General features: G+C 34.0%; 1 protein-coding gene across 13 annotated transcripts; it reads left to right on the forward strand.

Annotated features, from left to right (window-relative positions):
• Positions 1–822: 822 nt before the first annotated feature.
• LOC126889919 (uncharacterized) lies at positions 823–19,648 on the forward strand. 13 transcript variants are annotated; one of them, XR_007700222.1, is made up of 4 exons: positions 823–1,243; positions 4,788–5,029; positions 10,777–11,018; positions 14,564–16,010. XR_007700222.1 is itself a non-coding variant. In XM_050658653.1 (2 exons), the coding sequence occupies exons 1-2, from the start codon at positions 983–985 to the stop codon at positions 18,395–18,397; spliced, it is 309 nt and encodes a 102-aa protein (XP_050514610.1). In that variant the 5' UTR covers positions 823–982; the 3' UTR covers positions 18,398–19,648. The 13 variants fall into 13 exon arrangements, 9 of the variants coding, with proteins under 9 accessions (XP_050514610.1, XP_050514606.1, XP_050514609.1 ...); XR_007700223.1 differs by lacking the exon at positions 4,788–5,029 and having other exon boundaries at positions 14,564–16,015; XR_007700221.1 differs by lacking the exon at positions 823–1,243 and having other exon boundaries at positions 4,609–5,029; positions 14,564–16,015.
• The last annotated feature ends 5,839 nt before the right edge of the window (positions 19,649–25,487 follow it).

A 25,487-nucleotide genomic window follows, 5' to 3' on the forward strand; every position in this document is an offset into this window, starting at 1 on the left:
TGTTTCAAAGATTTACATCTTTTGTTTTTTTGTTTTTCAAACATATATTTTACGTATAGTAATTAGGGAATTAAAACGTGAGGCTGTCATGGTCAGATTATGCGGCGTAGATATACGCTCCTGCTATGTCTGGGTCTCGAATGTTGTTTTTTGATGGAATGTGTCTAAATATATTCAACCTCTCATCTTTATTGATAAGCCCAGAGAGGTTGAAGAGGGCGAAACACATTTCTAAGAACAGGTGTTTGGATCTTTGATTCTATTCAAGAAATTTTTCCCAACCTGAAATGGTGGATGTGTGAATTGTTCGTAAGGGGATTTTTCCACATTCTCTATTTCATTTGTTTGATTTAGTTACGTTTGGTCGGTAAACCAATAACTTAGATCTTTTGATCACTGAGTGTGTTTCAAAGATTTACATCTTTTGTTTTTTTGTTTTTCATATATATATATATATTATATATATATATATATATACAAAATATGCATAAGATGGAATGCAACCACAGACACGTGTTTCTGACTTATTAGTCGTCATCAGTATGGTATAGCCAAACAGGAGCAACGAAACCAATTTGTGGCTGTAATGTTAGAAGACCCTCAGGATTCGAGAGCAACAACTAACACATCCACGGAGGAAGCTACAGCTACCTGAGTACAGCAATGCCAAACGTTATATATATATATATATATATATATATATTTATATATATATATATATGTATGTCTTATCATCTTATCTTTTGCTACATGTCTTTTTAAGATAACGCTAGTGCTTTTTTACCTCTCTTTTGGATGTTGTTTCTTATAACACTCTTTTTGTAGATGAACTGATGATGTCTACTGAGCAGTAGACGAAACGTCTTCAATAAATAGATGAAGTAGCTGAATTCTTTGTCTCTTTTTTCACCCACTTGACCGATAAAACCCTACACTTACGAGTGCTCCTTTGTTATATTGGAATTGACGGTCGTACTCCTTTATGATGTCTTCTGTTACAGAGGGTTTTTACGCTAATACCAGGCGCATCCATGGGGAACTACCAGTGAAAAAGCTTAAGAGATGGACCAATCTGACCGAAAAACTAGCTACAGCTGAAGCAAGAAGAACTTTCCTTCTAGAGTGCAGGAGAACCAAGAAAATTCCTAGATTTATCACAGACACCACTTCTAACATACTTACTACTACCACAGGAACCCACGATCACACACTCCAACGCAGGAGCCAGGCTCTTAATAGACAGGTGAGGGCACGATTACTTAATTTCCATATATCGAAGGTTCATTCAGATATTAAATTCATTTTTGGTCAAATAAATAATGTCACTGATTTCTTAGATCACACTTTACCTGCATCTTTGTTAGATAGGTTTGAGACCTCTTTACACAAGAAATTTAATTTCGTTTATAATAAAACTATTTTACATCTTCAGAGTAAGCTTGATAAATTGGGTACACCAGACTTCCACAAAATTCCATTTAATCCTAATTGGATAAAGAATCTTTCTAATGTGGATGTTCCTCAAAATATTCTAAAGTTATTATCTTTGGGCCCTAAATTTGGTCTGGAACCTACCTTCAAAGATTATTCAATCAGTAGGACCCTTGCAGATGTGGAAAATATATTGTCTCATGCAGACAATGCTGATCTTCTTTCCCTAAGGTCATCTTCTAACAACATTCTGTTGAATTATACCAACCGCCCTAGGCAATCCATTTCTGAAATTGATAAGATTTATAGGGAAACGGTATCGTTTTTAAAAACCCACCCTAATCTTCTCGTTCTCACCAGTGACAAAGGCAATGCCACTGTTCTTATGGATAAAGATCAATACATCAGCCTCAGTCAATCATTGTTAGATGACGTTAGGTATTACCAACCTCTTACTTCAAACCCCTGTTCAAAATTTTCTAACAAAATTAATAAATTCATTACTCATTTAAAAAATATTAAGATCATAGATCAAACTTTAGCTAAGTCATTACATAATTATGATGGTTATGCTCCAAGATTTTATTGTCTGCCCAAAATTCACAAGCCCACATTGAGCATGAGGCCTATTGTTTCCTCAATTAATTCACCTAATATACATATTGCTAAATTTTTGACTGATATCTTGTCAAAATCTTATAATTACAATAATGATTACAACATTGTTGACTCTTTTCAATTTAGTGAATTTATTAATGACTTGAAGCTACCACATGGTTATATTTTGGTGAGTTTTGATGTAGTTTCACTTTTTACTAACCTTCCCTTGGCTAGTGTCCTTACTTCACTAAGAAATCATTGGAATATTATCCAACCTAATTCTCCAGTTTCCTGGGAAGTGTTTGCAGAATTGCTCCAATTAGTGTTTGACACTAATTTTTTGGTCTTCAACGACAAATTTTATTTACAAATTTTTGGGACACCAATGGGTTCCTCGATTTCACCCATCCTAGTGAATTATGTTTTGGATGATTTAGTTTCTGACCGGCTGGGTTATTTAGATTTTCAAGTTCCTTTTGTTAAACGTTATGTGGACGACCTATTACTAGCCTTACCACCAGACAAGACTCAGGCCACCTTATCCATCTTCAATGGGTTTGATCCTCACTTGCAGTTCACATGTGAACTCGAGGACCCCAACAACCAGAGTATCCCCTTCTTGGACATGCGTGTCACTAGAAGTGGAGATAACACACTCTGTACAAGCTGGTATAGGAAACCAATGGCCTCTAATAGGTTTCTCAACTACCATTCTTGTCATCCTTTTAAATATAAAATAAATCTTATTAAAGCTTTAAGCTGCAGGCTACATAGGTTGACACATCCGGTTAATCGAAGGGAATCCCTTCTGTTACTCAGAAGTATATTGGTAGATAATTCCTACCCTTCATCCCTTATCAATAAATTTCTTTTTTCCCAAAGTTACGGTTCTTCTCTGAACGACATACCCAATGGTGACCAACTTAGATCAATATCGAATAATACTGTTAACATCACAATTCTGCCTACTACTAATCTTGGGACTCCTGTTTCCCAGTTTTCTTCACTTCCTTATTTTCCTCAGGTTACTGATAAACTTATTAAACTATATAAAAATAATAATATTCCTGTTAAGATTGCAATTAAGAACGCAAGATCAGTCAGAAATTTGTTCTCTAAGACTAAAACACCCTTGTCCCCTTTGGAACAGGTTAATGTGGTCTACCACATACCTTGTGCTGAATGTGACGCATGTTATGTAGGGCAAACAAAGCGAGCTTTAAAATCACGTTTAATTTCACACCGTAGTGATATCAATTTGAAAAAACCAACTTGTGCCTTAGCCCAACATGCAATAGATACAAAACATAAGGTGGACTTTGATGAAGCCAAGATCCTTTGCAATGAACGCAACCTGTCGAAAAGACAGTTCTTAGAGATGTGTTTCATATTAAAAACCTCTAATGTACTTAACAAGAGAACTGACATCAGTAACTTGAGTCAAATATACCATGCATTGATTTTGCAGAATTAGTTGGTATTATTACACTCAAATTATTATATTGTAAAAAAGTTTTTGTGGTTTTCAGGCTTTTCCCACTTCTTTTAATATTGATCTTGCGGAATCAGTAGATGTTATTACACTTAAATTATTTTATTGTAAAAAAGTTTTTGGTGGTTTTTTCAAGCTTTTCCCACTTTTTTTTTTGATAATAACAGTTACTTAATAGATTGAACAATTTAAAATTTTCCATAGGATAAAATTTTGCATTATTGATATTAATTATAAATTACAATTTGCTAAACTGATTTATAAATTTTCTTAAATTATTGCATATTTTTTCTTGCATTTTGAGCTGCGATATATGGGAGTTATACTATTGTACTATCTTATATATTCGTTAGTAACTGGATGACCAGTACTAACGTAGGCACTTTTCCATATAATTGTGTGAAGTGCCCTCACTTGTTTAAAATAAACTGTGATTCTTGTCTACGAGGTATAAGGTACATCCCTTGATTACTTCTTGATATTACTTTCACTTTTTAAACACTTTTATAACTGTTTTAAATACATCAATTTAAATTTTACCGCGCTGCGCTGCAGTTGTCAGTCACTCTTTGTTATAAAATTTTTTAAAGGTTGCCTGCCTCTTGGCGAGATGTCAGTTTACACCTGATAATTCAAACTCCATTTTCTTTTGTGTGTCCGTTGGGCTAGGATGACCTGCTGGTAACTATTCAACTTTAAATTTTCGAAGTTGCATATTAGCACTATATTCATTTAATGATGTTGCCTAAGGTTAAAATGAAGTATGCTTAAACACTACTAAATTTTTGGAAGTGTGAATCTGGTTTTTTCTTGGTTCATTCTTGACTTCGGAAAAAAAAGCAAGCCAGCTTTTTTCCACTTGTTTTTTATATGTGACTGTTACCACATGGTCTTGTCTTTGGCTGTACTAAAGTTTTTAAATATTAACTATACACTTAAATGTTACATACTTATACATTACATTGGTTCATGGATAAGGTTTTTTTCACTATGTACATCTTATCTTTTGCTACATGTCTTTTTAAGGTAACGCTAGTGCTTTTTTACCTCTCTTTTGGATGTTGTTTCTTATAACACTCTTTTTGTAGATGAACTGATGATGTCTACTGAGCAGTAGACGAAACGTCTTCAATAAATAGATGAAGTAGCTGAATTCTTTGTCTCTTTTTTCACCCACTTGACCGATAAAACCCTACACTTACGAGTGCTCCTTTGTTATATTGGAATTGACGGTCGTACTCCTTTATGATGTCTTCTGTTACAGAGGGTTTTTACGCTAATACCAGGCGCATCCATGGGGAACTACCAGTGAAAAAGCTTAAGAGATGGACCAATCTGACCGAAAAACTAGCTACAGCTGAAGCAAGAAGAACTTTCCTTCTAGAGTGCAGGAGAACCAAGAAAATTCCTAGATTTATCACAGACACCACTTCTAACATACTTACTACTACCACAGGAACCCACGATCACACACTCCAACGCAGGAGCCAGGCTCTTAATAGACAGGTGAGGGCACGATTACTTAATTTCCATATATCGAAGGTTCATTCAGATATTAAATTCATTTTTGGTCAAATAAATAATGTCACTGATTTCTTAGATCACACTTTACCTGCATCTTTGTTAGATAGGTTTGAGACCTCTTTACACAAGAAATTTAATTTCGTTTATAATAAAACTATTTTACATCTTCAGAGTAAGCTTGATAAATTGGGTACACCAGACTTCCACAAAATTCCATTTAATCCTAATTGGATAAAGAATCTTTCTAATGTGGATGTTCCTCAAAATATTCTAAAGTTATTATCTTTGGGCCCTAAATTTGGTCTGGAACCTACCTTCAAAGATTATTCAATCAGTAGGACCCTTGCAGATGTGGAAAATATATTGTCTCATGCAGACAATGCTGATCTTCTTTCCCTAAGGTCATCTTCTAACAACATTCTGTTGAATTATACCAACCGCCCTAGGCAATCCATTTCTGAAATTGATAAGATTTATAGGGAAACGGTATCGTTTTTAAAAACCCACCCTAATCTTCTCGTTCTCACCAGTGACAAAGGCAATGCCACTGTTCTTATGGATAAAGATCAATACATCAGCCTCAGTCAATCATTGTTAGATGACGTTAGGTATTACCAACCTCTTACTTCAAACCCCTGTTCAAAATTTTCTAACAAAATTAATAAATTCATTACTCATTTAAAAAATATTAAGATCATAGATCAAACTTTAGCTAAGTCATTACATAATTATGATGGTTATGCTCCAAGATTTTATTGTCTGCCCAAAATTCACAAGCCCACATTGAGCATGAGGCCTATTGTTTCCTCAATTAATTCACCTAATATACATATTGCTAAATTTTTGACTGATATCTTGTCAAAATCTTATAATTACAATAATGATTACAACATTGTTGACTCTTTTCAATTTAGTGAATTTATTAATGACTTGAAGCTACCACATGGTTATATTTTGGTGAGTTTTGATGTAGTTTCACTTTTTACTAACCTTCCCTTGGCTAGTGTCCTTACTTCACTAAGAAATCATTGGAATATTATCCAACCTAATTCTCCAGTTTCCTGGGAAGTGTTTGCAGAATTGCTCCAATTAGTGTTTGACACTAATTTTTTGGTCTTCAACGACAAATTTTATTTACAAATTTTTGGGACACCAATGGGTTCCTCGATTTCACCCATCCTAGTGAATTATGTTTTGGATGATTTAGTTTCTGACCGGCTGGGTTATTTAGATTTTCAAGTTCCTTTTGTTAAACGTTATGTGGACGACCTATTACTAGCCTTACCACCAGACAAGACTCAGGCCACCTTATCCATCTTCAATGGGTTTGATCCTCACTTGCAGTTCACATGTGAACTCGAGGACCCCAACAACCAGAGTATCCCCTTCTTGGACATGCGTGTCACTAGAAGTGGAGATAACACACTCTGTACAAGCTGGTATAGGAAACCAATGGCCTCTAATAGGTTTCTCAACTACCATTCTTGTCATCCTTTTAAATATAAAATAAATCTTATTAAAGCTTTAAGCTGCAGGCTACATAGGTTGACACATCCGGTTAATCGAAGGGAATCCCTTCTGTTACTCAGAAGTATATTGGTAGATAATTCCTACCCTTCATCCCTTATCAATAAATTTCTTTTTTCCCAAAGTTACGGTTCTTCTCTGAACGACATACCCAATGGTGACCAACTTAGATCAATATCGAATAATACTGTTAACATCACAATTCTGCCTACTACTAATCTTGGGACTCCTGTTTCCCAGTTTTCTTCACTTCCTTATTTTCCTCAGGTTACTGATAAACTTATTAAACTATATAAAAATAATAATATTCCTGTTAAGATTGCAATTAAGAACGCAAGATCAGTCAGAAATTTGTTCTCTAAGACTAAAACACCCTTGTCCCCTTTGGAACAGGTTAATGTGGTCTACCACATACCTTGTGCTGAATGTGACTATCCATGTAGTCCATGGGGAACTACCAGTGAAAAAGCTTAAGAGATGGACCAATCTGACCGAAAAACTAGCTACAGCTGAAGCAAGAAGAACTTTCCTTCTAGAGTGCAGGAGAACCAAGAAAATTCCTAGATTTATCACAGACACCACTTCTAACATACTTACTACTACCACAGGAACCCACGATCACACACTCCAACGCAGGAGCCAGGCTCTTAATAGACAGGTGAGGGCACGATTACTTAATTTCCATATATCGAAGGTTCATTCAGATATTAAATTCATTTTTGGTCAAATAAATAATGTCACTGATTTCTTAGATCACACTTTACCTGCATCTTTGTTAGATAGGTTTGAGACCTCTTTACACAAGAAATTTAATTTCGTTTATAATAAAACTATTTTACATCTTCAGAGTAAGCTTGATAAATTGGGTACACCAGACTTCCACAAAATTCCATTTAATCCTAATTGGATAAAGAATCTTTCTAATGTGGATGTTCCTCAAAATATTCTAAAGTTATTATCTTTGGGCCCTAAATTTGGTCTGGAACCTACCTTCAAAGATTATTCAATCAGTAGGACCCTTGCAGATGTGGAAAATATATTGTCTCATGCAGACAATGCTGATCTTCTTTCCCTAAGGTCATCTTCTAACAACATTCTGTTGAATTATACCAACCGCCCTAGGCAATCCATTTCTGAAATTGATAAGATTTATAGGGAAACGGTATCGTTTTTAAAAACCCACCCTAATCTTCTCGTTCTCACCAGTGACAAAGGCAATGCCACTGTTCTTATGGATAAAGATCAATACATCAGCCTCAGTCAATCATTGTTAGATGACGTTAGGTATTACCAACCTCTTACTTCAAACCCCTGTTCAAAATTTTCTAACAAAATTAATAAATTCATTACTCATTTAAAAAATATTAAGATCATAGATCAAACTTTAGCTAAGTCATTACATAATTATGATGGTTATGCTCCAAGATTTTATTGTCTGCCCAAAATTCACAAGCCCACATTGAGCATGAGGCCTATTGTTTCCTCAATTAATTCACCTAATATACATATTGCTAAATTTTTGACTGATATCTTGTCAAAATCTTATAATTACAATAATGATTACAACATTGTTGACTCTTTTCAATTTAGTGAATTTATTAATGACTTGAAGCTACCACATGGTTATATTTTGGTGAGTTTTGATGTAGTTTCACTTTTTACTAACCTTCCCTTGGCTAGTGTCCTTACTTCACTAAGAAATCATTGGAATATTATCCAACCTAATTCTCCAGTTTCCTGGGAAGTGTTTGCAGAATTGCTCCAATTAGTGTTTGACACTAATTTTTTGGTCTTCAACGACAAATTTTATTTACAAATTTTTGGGACACCAATGGGTTCCTCGATTTCACCCATCCTAGTGAATTATGTTTTGGATGATTTAGTTTCTGACCGGCTGGGTTATTTAGATTTTCAAGTTCCTTTTGTTAAACGTTATGTGGACGACCTATTACTAGCCTTACCACCAGACAAGACTCAGGCCACCTTATCCATCTTCAATGGGTTTGATCCTCACTTGCAGTTCACATGTGAACTCGAGGACCCCAACAACCAGAGTATCCCCTTCTTGGACATGCGTGTCACTAGAAGTGGAGATAACACACTCTGTACAAGCTGGTATAGGAAACCAATGGCCTCTAATAGGTTTCTCAACTACCATTCTTGTCATCCTTTTAAATATAAAATAAATCTTATTAAAGCTTTAAGCTGCAGGCTACATAGGTTGACACATCCGGTTAATCGAAGGGAATCCCTTCTGTTACTCAGAAGTATATTGGTAGATAATTCCTACCCTTCATCCCTTATCAATAAATTTCTTTTTTCCCAAAGTTACGGTTCTTCTCTGAACGACATACCCAATGGTGACCAACTTAGATCAATATCGAATAATACTGTTAACATCACAATTCTGCCTACTACTAATCTTGGGACTCCTGTTTCCCAGTTTTCTTCACTTCCTTATTTTCCTCAGGTTACTGATAAACTTATTAAACTATATAAAAATAATAATATTCCTGTTAAGATTGCAATTAAGAACGCAAGATCAGTCAGAAATTTGTTCTCTAAGACTAAAACACCCTTGTCCCCTTTGGAACAGGTTAATGTGGTCTACCACATACCTTGTGCTGAATGTGACGCATGTTATGTAGGGCAAACAAAGCGAGCTTTAAAATCACGTTTAATTTCACACCGTAGTGATATCAATTTGAAAAAACCAACTTGTGCCTTAGCCCAACATGCAATAGATACAAAACATAAGGTGGACTTTGATGAAGCCAAGATCCTTTGCAATGAACGCAACCTGTCGAAAAGACAGTTCTTAGAGATGTGTTTCATATTAAAAACCTCTAATGTACTTAACAAGAGAACTGACATCAGTAACTTGAGTCAAATATACCATGCATTGATTTTGCAGAATTAGTTGGTATTATTACACTCAAATTATTATATTGTAAAAAAGTTTTTGTGGTTTTCAGGCTTTTCCCACTTCTTTTAATATTGATCTTGCGGAATCAGTAGATGTTATTACACTTAAATTATTTTATTGTAAAAAAGTTTTTGGTGGTTTTTTCAAGCTTTTCCCACTTTTTTTTTTGATAATAACAGTTACTTAATAGATTGAACAATTTAAAATTTTCCATAGGATAAAATTTTGCATTATTGATATTAATTATAAATTACAATTTGCTAAACTGATTTATAAATTTTCTTAAATTATTGCATATTTTTTCTTGCATTTTGAGCTGCGATATATGGGAGTTATACTATTGTACTATCTTATATATTCGTTAGTAACTGGATGACCAGTACTAACGTAGGCACTTTTCCATATAATTGTGTGAAGTGCCCTCACTTGTTTAAAATAAACTGTGATTCTTGTCTACGAGGTATAAGGTACATCCCTTGATTACTTCTTGATATTACTTTCACTTTTTAAACACTTTTATAACTGTTTTAAATACATCAATTTAAATTTTACCGCGCTGCGCTGCAGTTGTCAGTCACTCTTTGTTATAAAATTTTTTAAAGGTTGCCTGCCTCTTGGCGAGATGTCAGTTTACACCTGATAATTCAAACTCCATTTTCTTTTGTGTGTCCGTTGGGCTAGGATGACCTGCTGGTAACTATTCAACTTTAAATTTTCGAAGTTGCATATTAGCACTATATTCATTTAATGATGTTGCCTAAGGTTAAAATGAAGTATGCTTAAACACTACTAAATTTTTGGAAGTGTGAATCTGGTTTTTTCTTGGTTCATTCTTGACTTCGGAAAAAAAAGCAAGCCAGCTTTTTTCCACTTGTTTTTTATATGTGACTGTTACCACATGGTCTTGTCTTTGGCTGTACTAAAGTTTTTAAATATTAACTATACACTTAAATGTTACATACTTATACATTACATTGGTTCATGGATAAGGTTTTTTTCACTATGTACATCTTATCTTTTGCTACATGTCTTTTTAAGGTAACGCTAGTGCTTTTTTACCTCTCTTTTGGATGTTGTTTCTTATAACACTCTTTTTGTAGATGAACTGATGATGTCTACTGAGCAGTAGACGAAACGTCTTCAATAAATAGATGAAGTAGCTGAATTCTTTGTCTCTTTTTTCACCCACTTGACCGATAAAACCCTACACTTACGAGTGCTCCTTTGTTATATTGGAATTGACGGTCGTACTCCTTTATGATGTCTTCTGTTACAGAGGGTTTTTACGCTAATACCAGGCGCATCCATGGGGAACTACCAGTGAAAAAGCTTAAGAGATGGACCAATCTGACCGAAAAACTAGCTACAGCTGAAGCAAGAAGAACTTTCCTTCTAGAGTGCAGGAGAACCAAGAAAATTCCTAGATTTATCACAGACACCACTTCTAACATACTTACTACTACCACAGGAACCCACGATCACACACTCCAACGCAGGAGCCAGGCTCTTAATAGACAGGTGAGGGCACGATTACTTAATTTCCATATATCGAAGGTTCATTCAGATATTAAATTCATTTTTGGTCAAATAAATAATGTCACTGATTTCTTAGATCACACTTTACCTGCATCTTTGTTAGATAGGTTTGAGACCTCTTTACACAAGAAATTTAATTTCGTTTATAATAAAACTATTTTACATCTTCAGAGTAAGCTTGATAAATTGGGTACACCAGACTTCCACAAAATTCCATTTAATCCTAATTGGATAAAGAATCTTTCTAATGTGGATGTTCCTCAAAATATTCTAAAGTTATTATCTTTGGGCCCTAAATTTGGTCTGGAACCTACCTTCAAAGATTATTCAATCAGTAGGACCCTTGCAGATGTGGAAAATATATTGTCTCATGCAGACAATGCTGATCTTCTTTCCCTAAGGTCATCTTCTAACAACATTCTGTTGAATTATACCAACCGCCCTAGGCAATCCATTTCTGAAATTGATAAGATTTATAGGGAAACGGTATCGTTTTTAAAAACCCACCCTAATCTTCTCGTTCTCACCAGTGACAAAGGCAATGCCACTGTTCTTATGGATAAAGATCAATACATCAGCCTCAGTCAATCATTGTTAGATGACGTTAGGTATTACCAACCTCTTACTTCAAACCCCTGTTCAAAATTTTCTAACAAAATTAATAAATTCATTACTCATTTAAAAAATATTAAGATCATAGATCAAACTTTAGCTAAGTCATTACATAATTATGATGGTTATGCTCCAAGATTTTATTGTCTGCCCAAAATTCACAAGCCCACATTGAGCATGAGGCCTATTGTTTCCTCAATTAATTCACCTAATATACATATTGCTAAATTTTTGACTGATATCTTGTCAAAATCTTATAATTACAATAATGATTACAACATTGTTGACTCTTTTCAATTTAGTGAATTTATTAATGACTTGAAGCTACCACATGGTTATATTTTGGTGAGTTTTGATGTAGTTTCACTTTTTACTAACCTTCCCTTGGCTAGTGTCCTTACTTCACTAAGAAATCATTGGAATATTATCCAACCTAATTCTCCAGTTTCCTGGGAAGTGTTTGCAGAATTGCTCCAATTAGTGTTTGACACTAATTTTTTGGTCTTCAACGACAAATTTTATTTACAAATTTTTGGGACACCAATGGGTTCCTCGATTTCACCCATCCTAGTGAATTATGTTTTGGATGATTTAGTTTCTGACCGGCTGGGTTATTTAGATTTTCAAGTTCCTTTTGTTAAACGTTATGTGGACGACCTATTACTAGCCTTACCACCAGACAAGACTCAGGCCACCTTATCCATCTTCAATGGGTTTGATCCTCACTTGCAGTTCACATGTGAACTCGAGGACCCCAACAACCAGAGTATCCCCTTCTTGGACATGCGTGTCACTAGAAGTGGAGATAACACACTCTGTACAAGCTGGTATAGGAAACCAATGGCCTCTAATAGGTTTCTCAACTACCATTCTTGTCATCCTTTTAAATATAAAATAAATCTTATTAAAGCTTTAAGCTGCAGGCTACATAGGTTGACACATCCGGTTAATCGAAGGGAATCCCTTCTGTTACTCAGAAGTATATTGGTAGATAATTCCTACCCTTCATCCCTTATCAATAAATTTCTTTTTTCCCAAAGTTACGGTTCTTCTCTGAACGACATACCCAATGGTGACCAACTTAGATCAATATCGAATAATACTGTTAACATCACAATTCTGCCTACTACTAATCTTGGGACTCCTGTTTCCCAGTTTTCTTCACTTCCTTATTTTCCTCAGGTTACTGATAAACTTATTAAACTATATAAAAATAATAATATTCCTGTTAAGATTGCAATTAAGAACGCAAGATCAGTCAGAAATTTGTTCTCTAAGACTAAAACACCCTTGTCCCCTTTGGAACAGGTTAATGTGGTCTACCACATACCTTGTGCTGAATGTGACGCATGTTATGTAGGGCAAACAAAGCGAGCTTTAAAATCACGTTTAATTTCACACCGTAGTGATATCAATTTGAAAAAACCAACTTGTGCCTTAGCCCAACATGCAATAGATACAAAACATAAGGTGGACTTTGATGAAGCCAAGATCCTTTGCAATGAACGCAACCTGTCGAAAAGACAGTTCTTAGAGATGTGTTTCATATTAAAAACCTCTAATGTACTTAACAAGAGAACTGACATCAGTAACTTGAGTCAAATATACCATGCATTGATTTTGCAGAATTAGTTGGTATTATTACACTCAAATTATTATATTGTAAAAAAGTTTTTGTGGTTTTCAGGCTTTTCCCACTTCTTTTAATATTGATCTTGCGGAATCAGTAGATGTTATTACACTTAAATTATTTTATTGTAAAAAAGTTTTTGGTGGTTTTTTCAAGCTTTTCCCACTTTTTTTTTTGATAATAACAGTTACTTAATAGATTGAACAATTTAAAATTTTCCATAGGATAAAATTTTGCATTATTGATATTAATTATAAATTACAATTTGCTAAACTGATTTATAAATTTTCTTAAATTATTGCATATTTTTTCTTGCATTTTGAGCTGCGATATATGGGAGTTATACTATTGTACTATCTTATATATTCGTTAGTAACTGGATGACCAGTACTAACGTAGGCACTTTTCCATATAATTGTGTGAAGTGCCCTCACTTGTTTAAAATAAACTGTGATTCTTGTCTACGAGGTATAAGGTACATCCCTTGATTACTTCTTGATATTACTTTCACTTTTTAAACACTTTTATAACTGTTTTAAATACATCAATTTAAATTTTACCGCGCTGCGCTGCAGTTGTCAGTCACTCTTTGTTATAAAATTTTTTAAAGGTTGCCTGCCTCTTGGCGAGATGTCAGTTTACACCTGATAATTCAAACTCCATTTTCTTTTGTGTGTCCGTTGGGCTAGGATGACCTGCTGGTAACTATTCAACTTTAAATTTTCGAAGTTGCATATTAGCACTATATTCATTTAATGATGTTGCCTAAGGTTAAAATGAAGTATGCTTAAACACTACTAAATTTTTGGAAGTGTGAATCTGGTTTTTTCTTGGTTCATTCTTGACTTCGGAAAAAAAAGCAAGCCAGCTTTTTTCCACTTGTTTTTTATATGTGACTGTTACCACATGGTCTTGTCTTTGGCTGTACTAAAGTTTTTAAATATTAACTATACACTTAAATGTTACATACTTATACATTACATTGGTTCATGGATAAGGTTTTTTTTCACTATGTACATCTTATCTTTTGCTACATGTCTTTTTAAGGTAACGCTAGTGCTTTTTTACCTCTCTTTTGGATGTTGTTTCTTATAACACTCTTTTTGTAGATGAACTGATGATGTCTACTGAGCAGTAGACGAAACGTCTTCAATAAATAGATGAAGTAGCTGAATTCTTTGTCTCTTTTTTCACCCACTTGACCGATAAAACCCTACACTTACGAGTGCTCCTTTGTTATATTGGAATTGACGGTCGTACTCCTTTATGATGTCTTCTGTTACAGAGGGTTTTTACGCTAATACCAGGCGCATCCATGGGGAACTACCAGTGAAAAAGCTTAAGAGATGGACCAATCTGACCGAAAAACTAGCTACAGCTGAAGCAAGAAGAACTTTCCTTCTAGAGTGCAGGAGAACCAAGAAAATTCCTAGATTTATCACAGACACCACTTCTAACATACTTACTACTACCACAGGAACCCACGATCACACACTCCAACGCAGGAGCCAGGCTCTTAATAGACAGGTGAGGGCACGATTACTTAATTTCCATATATCGAAGGTTCATTCAGATATTAAATTCATTTTTGGTCAAATAAATAATGTCACTGATTTCTTAGATCACACTTTACCTGCATCTTTGTTAGATAGGTTTGAGACCTCTTTACACAAGAAATTTAATTTCGTTTATAATAAAACTATTTTACATCTTCAGAGTAAGCTTGATAAATTGGGTACACCAGACTTCCACAAAATTCCATTTAATCCTAATTGGATAAAGAATCTTTCTAATGTGGATGTTCCTCAAAATATTCTAAAGTTATTATCTTTGGGCCCTAAATTTGGTCTGGAACCTACCTTCAAAGATTATTCAATCAGTAGGACCCTTGCAGATGTGGAAAATATATTGTCTCATGCAGACAATGCTGATCTTCTTTCCCTAAGGTCATCTTCTAACAACATTCTGTTGAATTATACCAACCGCCCTAGGCAATCCATTTCTGAAATTGATAAGATTTATAGGGAAACGGTATCGTTTTTAAAAACCCACCCTAATCTTCTCGTTCTCACCAGTGACAAAGGCAATGCCACTGTTCTTATGGATAAAGATCAATACATCAGCCTCAGTCAATCATTGTTAGATGACGTTAGGTATTACCAACCTCTTACTTCAAACCCCTGTTCAAAATTTTCTAACAAAATTAATAAATTCATTACTCATTTAAAAAATATTAAGATCATAGATCAAACTTTAGCTAAGTCATTACATAATTATGATGGTTATGCTCCAAGATTTTATTGTCTGCCCAAAATTCACAAGCCCACATTGAGCATGAGGCCTATTGTTTCCTCAATTAATTCACCTAATATACATATTGCTAAATTTTTGACTGATATCTTGTCAAAATCTTATAATTACAATAATGATTACAACATTGTTGACTCTTTTCAATTTAGTGAATTTATTAATGACTTGAAGCTACCACATGGTTATATTTTGGTGAGTTTTGATGTAGTTTCACTTTTTACTAACCTTCCCTTGGCTAGTGTCCTTACTTCACTAAGAAATCATTGGAATATTATCCAACCTAATTCTCCAGTTTCCTGGGAAGTGTTTGCAGAATTGCTCCAATTAGTGTTTGACACTAATTTTTTGGTCTTCAACGACAAATTTTATTTACAAATTTTTGGGACACCAATGGGTTCCTCGATTTCACCCATCCTAGTGAATTATGTTTTGGATGATTTAGTTTCTGACCGGCTGGGTTATTTAGATTTTCAAGTTCCTTTTGTTAAACGTTATGTGGACGACCTATTACTAGCCTTACCACCAGACAAGACTCAGGCCACCTTATCCATCTTCAATGGGTTTGATCCTCACTTGCAGTTCACATGTGAACTCGAGGACCCCAACAACCAGAGTATCCCCTTCTTGGACATGCGTGTCACTAGAAGTGGAGATAACACACTCTGTACAAGCTGGTATAGGAAACCAATGGCCTCTAATAGGTTTCTCAACTACCATTCTTGTCATCCTTTTAAATATAAAATAAATCTTATTAAAGCTTTAAGCTGCAGGCTACATAGGTTGACACATCCGGTTAATCGAAGGGAATCCCTTCTGTTACTCAGAAGTATATTGGTAGATAATTCCTACCCTTCATCCCTTATCAATAAATTTCTTTTTTCCCAAAGTTACGGTTCTTCTCTGAACGACATACCCAATGGTGACCAACTTAGATCAATATCGAATAATACTGTTAACATCACAATTCTGCCTACTACTAATCTTGGGACTCCTGTTTCCCAGTTTTCTTCACTTCCTTATTTTCCTCAGGTTACTGATAAACTTATTAAACTATATAAAAATAATAATATTCCTGTTAAGATTGCAATTAAGAACGCAAGATCAGTCAGAAATTTGTTCTCTAAGACTAAAACACCCTTGTCCCCTTTGGAACAGGTTAATGTGGTCTACCACATACCTTGTGCTGAATGTGACGCATGTTATGTAGGGCAAACAAAGCGAGCTTTAAAATCACGTTTAATTTCACACCGTAGTGATATCAATTTGAAAAAACCAACTTGTGCCTTAGCCCAACATGCAATAGATACAAAACATAAGGTGGACTTTGATGAAGCCAAGATCCTTTGCAATGAACGCAACCTGTCGAAAAGACAGTTCTTAGAGATGTGTTTCATATTAAAAACCTCTAATGTACTTAACAAGAGAACTGACATCAGTAACTTGAGTCAAATATACCATGCATTGATTTTGCAGAATTAGTTGGTATTATTACACTCAAATTATTATATTGTAAAAAAGTTTTTGTGGTTTTCAGGCTTTTCCCACTTCTTTTAATATTGATCTTGCGGAATCAGTAGATGTTATTACACTTAAATTATTTTATTGTAAAAAAGTTTTTGGTGGTTTTTTCAAGCTTTTCCCACTTTTTTTTTTGATAATAACAGTTACTTAATAGATTGAACAATTTAAAATTTTCCATAGGATAAAATTTTGCATTATTGATATTAATTATAAATTACAATTTGCTAAACTGATTTATAAATTTTCTTAAATTATTGCATATTTTTTCTTGCATTTTGAGCTGCGATATATGGGAGTTATACTATTGTACTATCTTATATATTCGTTAGTAACTGGATGACCAGTACTAACGTAGGCACTTTTCCATATAATTGTGTGAAGTGCCCTCACTTGTTTAAAATAAACTGTGATTCTTGTCTACGAGGTATAAGGTACATCCCTTGATTACTTCTTGATATTACTTTCACTTTTTAAACACTTTTATAACTGTTTTAAATACATCAATTTAAATTTTACCGCGCTGCGCTGCAGTTGTCAGTCACTCTTTGTTATAAAATTTTTTAAAGGTTGCCTGCCTCTTGGCGAGATGTCAGTTTACACCTGATAATTCAAACTCCATTTTCTTTTGTGTGTCCGTTGGGCTAGGATGACCTGCTGGTAACTATTCAACTTTAAATTTTCGAAGTTGCATATTAGCACTATATTCATTTAATGATGTTGCCTAAGGTTAAAATGAAGTATGCTTAAACACTACTAAATTTTTGGAAGTGTGAATCTGGTTTTTTCTTGGTTCATTCTTGACTTCGGAAAAAAAAGCAAGCCAGCTTTTTTCCACTTGTTTTTTATATGTGACTGTTACCACATGGTCTTGTCTTTGGCTGTACTAAAGTTTTTAAATATTAACTATACACTTAAATGTTACATACTTATACATTACATTGGTTCATGGATAAGGTTTTTTTTACTATGTACATCTTATCTTTTGCTACATGTCTTTTTAAGGTAACGCTAGTGCTTTTTTACCTCTCTTTTGGATGTTGTTTCTTATAACACTCTTTTTGTAGATGAACTGATGATGTCTACTGAGCAGTAGACGAAACGTCTTCAATAAATAGATGAAGTAGCTGAATTCTTTGTCTCTTTTTTCACCCACTTGACCGATAAAACCCTACACTTACGAGTGCTCCTTTGTTATATTGGAATTGACGGTCGTACTCCTTTATGATGTCTTCTGTTACAGAGGGTTTTTACGCTAATACCAGGCGCATCCATGGGGAACTACCAGTGAAAAAGCTTAAGAGATGGACCAATCTGACCGAAAAACTAGCTACAGCTGAAGCAAGAAGAACTTTCCTTCTAGAGTGCAGGAGAACCAAGAAAATTCCTAGATTTATCACAGACACCACTTCTAACATACTTACTACTACCACAGGAACCCACGATCACACACTCCAACGCAGGAGCCAGGCTCTTAATAGACAGGTGAGGGCACGATTACTTAATTTCCATATATCGAAGGTTCATTCAGATATTAAATTCATTTTTGGTCAAATAAATAATGTCACTGATTTCTTAGATCACACTTTACCTGCATCTTTGTTAGATAGGTTTGAGACCTCTTTACACAAGAAATTTAATTTCGTTTATAATAAAACTATTTTACATCTTCAGAGTAAGCTTGATAAATTGGGTACACCAGACTTCCACAAAATTCCATTTAATCCTAATTGGATAAAGAATCTTTCTAATGTGGATGTTCCTCAAAATATTCTAAAGTTATTATCTTTGGGCCCTAAATTTGGTCTGGAACCTACCTTCAAAGATTATTCAATCAGTAGGACCCTTGCAGATGTGGAAAATATATTGTCTCATGCAGACAATGCTGATCTTCTTTCCCTAAGGTCATCTTCTAACAACATTCTGTTGAATTATACCAACCGCCCTAGGCAATCCATTTCTGAAATTGATAAGATTTATAGGGAAACGGTATCGTTTTTAAAAACCCACCCTAATCTTCTCGTTCTCACCAGTGACAAAGGCAATGCCACTGTTCTTATGGATAAAGATCAATACATCAGCCTCAGTCAATCATTGTTAGATGACGTTAGGTATTACCAACCTCTTACTTCAAACCCCTGTTCAAAATTTTCTAACAAAATTAATAAATTCATTACTCATTTAAAAAATATTAAGATCATAGATCAAACTTTAGCTAAGTCATTACATAATTATGATGGTTATGCTCCAAGATTTTATTGTCTGCCCAAAATTCACAAGCCCACATTGAGCATGAGGCCTATTGTTTCCTCAATTAATTCACCTAATATACATATTGCTAAATTTTTGACTGATATCTTGTCAAAATCTTATAATTACAATAATGATTACAACATTGTTGACTCTTTTCAATTTAGTGAATTTATTAATGACTTGAAGCTACCACATGGTTATATTTTGGTGAGTTTTGATGTAGTTTCACTTTTTACTAACCTTCCCTTGGCTAGTGTCCTTACTTCACTAAGAAATCATTGGAATATTATCCAACCCAATTCTCCAGTTTCCTGGGAAGTGTTTGCAGAATTGCTCCAATTAGTGTTTGACACTAATTTTTTGGTCTTCAACGACAAATTTTATTTACAAATTTTTGGGACACCAATGGGTTCCTCGATTTCACCCATCCTAGTGAATTATGTTTTGGATGATTTAGTTTCTGACCGGCTGGGTTATTTAGATTTTCAAGTTCCTTTTGTTAAACGTTATGTGGACGACCTATTACTAGCCTTACCACCAGACAAGACTCAGGCCACCTTATCCATCTTCAATGGGTTTGATCCTCACTTGCAGTTCACATGTGAACTCGAGGACCCCAACAACCAGAGTATCCCCTTCTTGGACATGCGTGTCACTAGAAGTGGAGATAACACACTCTGTACAAGCTGGTATAGGAAACCAATGGCCTCTAATAGGTTTCTCAACTACCATTCTTGTCATCCTTTTAAATATAAAATAAATCTTATTAAAGCTTTAAGCTGCAGGCTACATAGGTTGACACATCCGGTTAATCGAAGGGAATCCCTTCTGTTACTCAGAAGTATATTGGTAGATAATTCCTACCCTTCATCCCTTATCAATAAATTTCTTTTTTCCCAAAGTTACGGTTCTTCTCTGAACGACATACCCAATGGTGACCAACTTAGATCAATATCGAATAATACTGTTAACATCACAATTCTGCCTACTACTAATCTTGGGACTCCTGTTTCCCAGTTTTCTTCACTTCCTTATTTTCCTCAGGTTACTGATAAACTTATTAAACTATATAAAAATAATAATATTCCTGTTAAGATTGCAATTAAGAACGCAAGATCAGTCAGAAATTTGTTCTCTAAGACTAAAACACCCTTGTCCCCTTTGGAACAGGTTAATGTGGTCTACCACATACCTTGTGCTGAATGTGACGCATGTTATGTAGGGCAAACAAAGCGAGCTTTAAAATCACGTTTAATTTCACACCGTAGTGATATCAATTTGAAAAAACCAACTTGTGCCTTAGCCCAACATGCAATAGATACAAAACATAAGGTGGACTTTGATGAAGCCAAGATCCTTTGCAATGAACGCAACCTGTCGAAAAGACAGTTCTTAGAGATGTGTTTCATATTAAAAACCTCTAATGTACTTAACAAGAGAACTGACATCAGTAACTTGAGTCAAATATACCATGCATTGATTTTGCAGAATTAGTTGGTATTATTACACTCAAATTATTATATTGTAAAAAAGTTTTTGTGGTTTTCAGGCTTTTCCCACTTCTTTTAATATTGATCTTGCGGAATCAGTAGATGTTATTACACTTAAATTATTTTATTGTAAAAAAGTTTTTGGTGGTTTTTTCAAGCTTTTCCCACTTTTTTTTTTGATAATAACAGTTACTTAATAGATTGAACAATTTAAAATTTTCCATAGGATAAAATTTTGCATTATTGATATTAATTATAAATTACAATTTGCTAAACTGATTTATAAATTTTCTTAAATTATTGCATATTTTTTCTTGCATTTTGAGCTGCGATATATGGGAGTTATACTATTGTACTATCTTATATATTCGTTAGTAACTGGATGACCAGTACTAACGTAGGCACTTTTCCATATAATTGTGTGAAGTGCCCTCACTTGTTTAAAATAAACTGTGATTCTTGTCTACGAGGTATAAGGTACATCCCTTGATTACTTCTTGATATTACTTTCACTTTTTAAACACTTTTATAACTGTTTTAAATACATCAATTTAAATTTTACCGCGCTGCGCTGCAGTTGTCAGTCACTCTTTGTTATAAAATTTTTTAAAGGTTGCCTGCCTCTTGGCGAGATGTCAGTTTACACCTGATAATTCAAACTCCATTTTCTTTTGTGTGTCCGTTGGGCTAGGATGACCTGCTGGTAACTATTCAACTTTAAATTTTCGAAGTTGCATATTAGCACTATATTCATTTAATGATGTTGCCTAAGGTTAAAATGAAGTATGCTTAAACACTACTAAATTTTTGGAAGTGTGAATCTGGTTTTTTCTTGGTTCATTCTTGACTTCGGAAAAAAAAGCAAGCCAGCTTTTTTCCACTTGTTTTTTATATGTGACTGTTACCACATGGTCTTGTCTTTGGCTGTACTAAAGTTTTTAAATATTAACTATACACTTAAATGTTACATACTTATACATTACATTGGTTCATGGATAAGGTTTTTTTCACTATGTACATCTTATCTTTTGCTACATGTCTTTTTAAGGTAACGCTAGTGCTTTTTTACCTCTCTTTTGGATGTTGTTTCTTATAACACTCTTTTTGTAGATGAACTGATGATGTCTACTGAGCAGTAGACGAAACGTCTTCAATAAATAGATGAAGTAGCTGAATTCTTTGTCTCTTTTTTCACCCACTTGACCGATAAAACCCTACACTTACGAGTGCTCCTTTGTTATATTGGAATTGACGGTCGTACTCCTTTATGATATATATATATATATATAAGAAATACTGGATATTAGTGACTGTCAATATCAACAAACAAGTGGTTTATTAGGGTTGCAGTCAGAAGTTTGGCCAGGATATTAAAAGAGTGTTTCTTTGATATCCTGGCCAAACTTCTGACTGCAACCCTAATAAACCACTTGTTTGTATATATATATATAATATATACTTGTTTGTATATATATATAATATATATATATATATATTGTAACAAAATAATTATTGACCTACCCTCGTATACCAGCTCCCGTCTCCGGACAGACAAAACACTATCGATGTTTCGAGATACGCCGATGCAGCGCCGATGACGTGCAAGCGGTCGAGTCACATGGACATAGCTGGAGATATATAGATATTTCTGGAATATCTGTATCGCATATATAAATAGGACATATTTGTAAATAGAGTTAGTCTTAAGCTAAAGTTTGTAAAGTAAACTTGTATAAATAAAAAAATAAAGTCGTATATAAATTACGAACCGCTGGTTTTATTGTAATTAGAAGTAATTACACTAATCACGCTACAATATATATATATATATATATATATATATATATATATATATATATATATATATATATATATATATATATATATTCGGAACTGTCTGAATCAGTGAATACCGAGACTTGGATTGTTTGTGAAGATCTCGCCGTGATTGACTCCTATGATTTTTAACTCTGTGCTTAACGCAAAACCAATATTCATTGAAGTTTATCTAAACCATGAACAATAATGACCAAATTCATTATGGCGTTAGTTCTATTTATTAATAAAATATGTATATTGGAGATGATTCATATGGTAGGGGAGCAAAGTATGCTAAATATGCAGCCACTCGAGCGCTTTGGGGGCCTATTGGGTTGTAAAGGGTAGGTCCTAAAACCAAAATAAGTTAAGTAAAGTTTTCCATTTTAGTGGGCGCTTGCCATTTTTTAATTTAATTTTCCATTTCCAACAATCGTTTTTTCCGACTTTAACGCCATCTATCCATAATTCGAAAAAATATTTCGAATAAAAGTTACTTATTTTTACGTAAGGAATCCAAATCAGCAATAAAAAATGAGGGCTCCTATTTAAGATTTTAAAATAACCCCCTACCCCACTTCCATGGAGGTCGTGTTTGGTGCCAATCGATAGATTTTTCAAAAATATTAAGTAAGTGTATTTTACAGTTTTTGGATCTGATGTTCATTTCGTGAAATATAGCGGGGTTCGTATTTAAAATACTAAATTTACCCCCACCCCTCTCCGTGGGAAGTCGTGTTTGGTATCATTCGATAGATTTTAAGAAAATATTAGGCGCATATTTTTTAGTTTTTCGATCTGTCATTCATTTCGCGAAATATTCGCTTTTTTCTTGTGAAACTTTGAGACTCACCCATTTCCTTAAGCCCGGCTCAAATCGTCAGATTTTTGAAATATACACTCTTTTGCATGTACTTAACTTACCTTATCTTAATCTGACAATTTCTAATTTTTGTAAGGATAGATTTTTTTTTCGCCCCCCCCCCCTAACGAACTCCCCTGTGTTAAGAGCCAATATATGGTAGAGGTACATCTGCAGGGTACCAGGTTTCTCCCCATATGCTAATCTGACGCGCTCGAGTAACTGCAAAAATCCCCGCTTGGGCTCCCCTACCAAAATTGTATAAACAACAAAACAGATATCAAGGATCTCTCCAATATGTACCACAATTTAATAAATTAATCTTATTTTATAAATTTACAATTAGGAGCGTAGACGCAAAATTTCGGGCCAATGCTTTTTAAATACATTCATTTTTTTTCGAATCCTGAGAAAACTATTTTTGAAAAATTTAAACTCAAAATGAAAGATTACAGTATTACCGAGAGCCGAAAGTCCCTTCGAATAAAGAAAAAGTTTCTTTTGAATGAGATATATGAAAATAAATTACACTAAGTAAATTTACATTATATATTTTAATATTAATGTAAAATATAAAATGTTTTACATGTGTGTATGGTTCAAAGATAAATGTTACCATTGAAATTATGATATTGTATGGTACCACTTCAATTATGTTATAGAATTACATAGCCCCGAGACGAAGCCTCTATACAAAAGGTAACAATACCCTCTTTACTTGTGTAGAGTGGGAAATAAACAAATATAATAAGGAAAAGCTTGACTTGTTGAACTCATTTTAACCCTTTATATCATTTCTACCGCTCAATTTTAGACTCTGGTCGCTTTTGTTAGAGAGAAAGTGCCCCCGGACCTGTACTAATGGCTACCCTTTCGGCCCGCGGCTAGTTTCTAATTAAAATAGAAATGCTGATGATGTCCTTGTGTGTAAATCAGAATCGGATCTAGATATTTAGGGGATTTTCCCGTACACAATCACATAAAAAACGTGAATTTTGGTTTAAACTGCCATTTTTTGTGTATTTTCCCTTCAGTATTAGTTTTAATATCCTCATACCTAATACAGGGCGAGTCATGAGGAACTGTACATGTGTACATACTCCTACCTCGTATGGAGGCCCCTATGGTGAATAAAAAATGACCTTTAAAAAGTGTCTGCTCCCATTGTTTAATAATATACAGGGCGACTTGTTAATTTTAACAGAAATTTGTATTCGTCATAATTTTTGAACGGTAAGATCGACGTGTTTCTTATTTTGGTCAATCGTTACACTAGTGTACCATCTAAGCAATTGATTTATTAAAACTAGAAAAAAATCATGGCTGGTCTTAAAAACTTATTAAAAAAAAATTTCACCCTGTATACGGGTTTTGAAAACTCTAATAAGAATTTCACAAATTAGACAAATAGGCAATTAAAATGGCATATTTATCTTTCCCCACACGATTACTTAATTTTTTATTAAAAAAATCAAATTTGACAATGTGGCATTAAAATTTTGGCAAAATCAACCATAGATTTAAAAAAATGAAGTTTTATTACAAAAATTATTTTTTTAAGAAATATTTAATTAATACATAATACTTCCACAGCTTGTGCTATACGTTGTAAATAATAAAACCCTTTTATCTAATTTCCAGGATTTCAAACGGAACATGTTGTTTGAATAATACTAAAACATCGCCCTGTATAATATTTGTTTAGTGATTCATCGCTAGTGTCGTTTTATTGAATTGTCAAAATTTTATTTCAAAAGGCAAAATACAGTTAATTTATATTTTAAACTAACGAAAAGAAAAAACATATATGTAGAACATTAAGGGGATTGCTACGAACTTTCGGCTTCAATGCTATTTAAATGGGGTTTTTTTTTTCGAGTCATGAGAAGACTAATAAGTGTTTTTGAAAAATTTTAACGCAGAATAAAAGATTACGTTATTACAGAGGGACGAAAGTC

This window comes from Diabrotica virgifera, chromosome 8 (assembly GCF_917563875.1).
Source record: "Diabrotica virgifera virgifera chromosome 8, PGI_DIABVI_V3a".
Lineage (NCBI taxonomy): Eukaryota > Metazoa > Arthropoda > Insecta > Coleoptera > Chrysomelidae > Diabrotica > Diabrotica virgifera.

Bases quoted from the DNA above. Each gene is read 5' to 3' on its own strand.
- LOC126889919 (XM_050658646.1), top strand. From the start codon at position 6,729: ATGGTGACCAACTTAGATCAATATCGAATAATACTGTTAACATCACAA. The intron at 7,233-18,349 runs GTGAGGGCACGA...CTTCTGTTACAG, and splicing joins GCCAGGCTCTTAATAGACAG to AGGGTTTTTACGCTAATACC.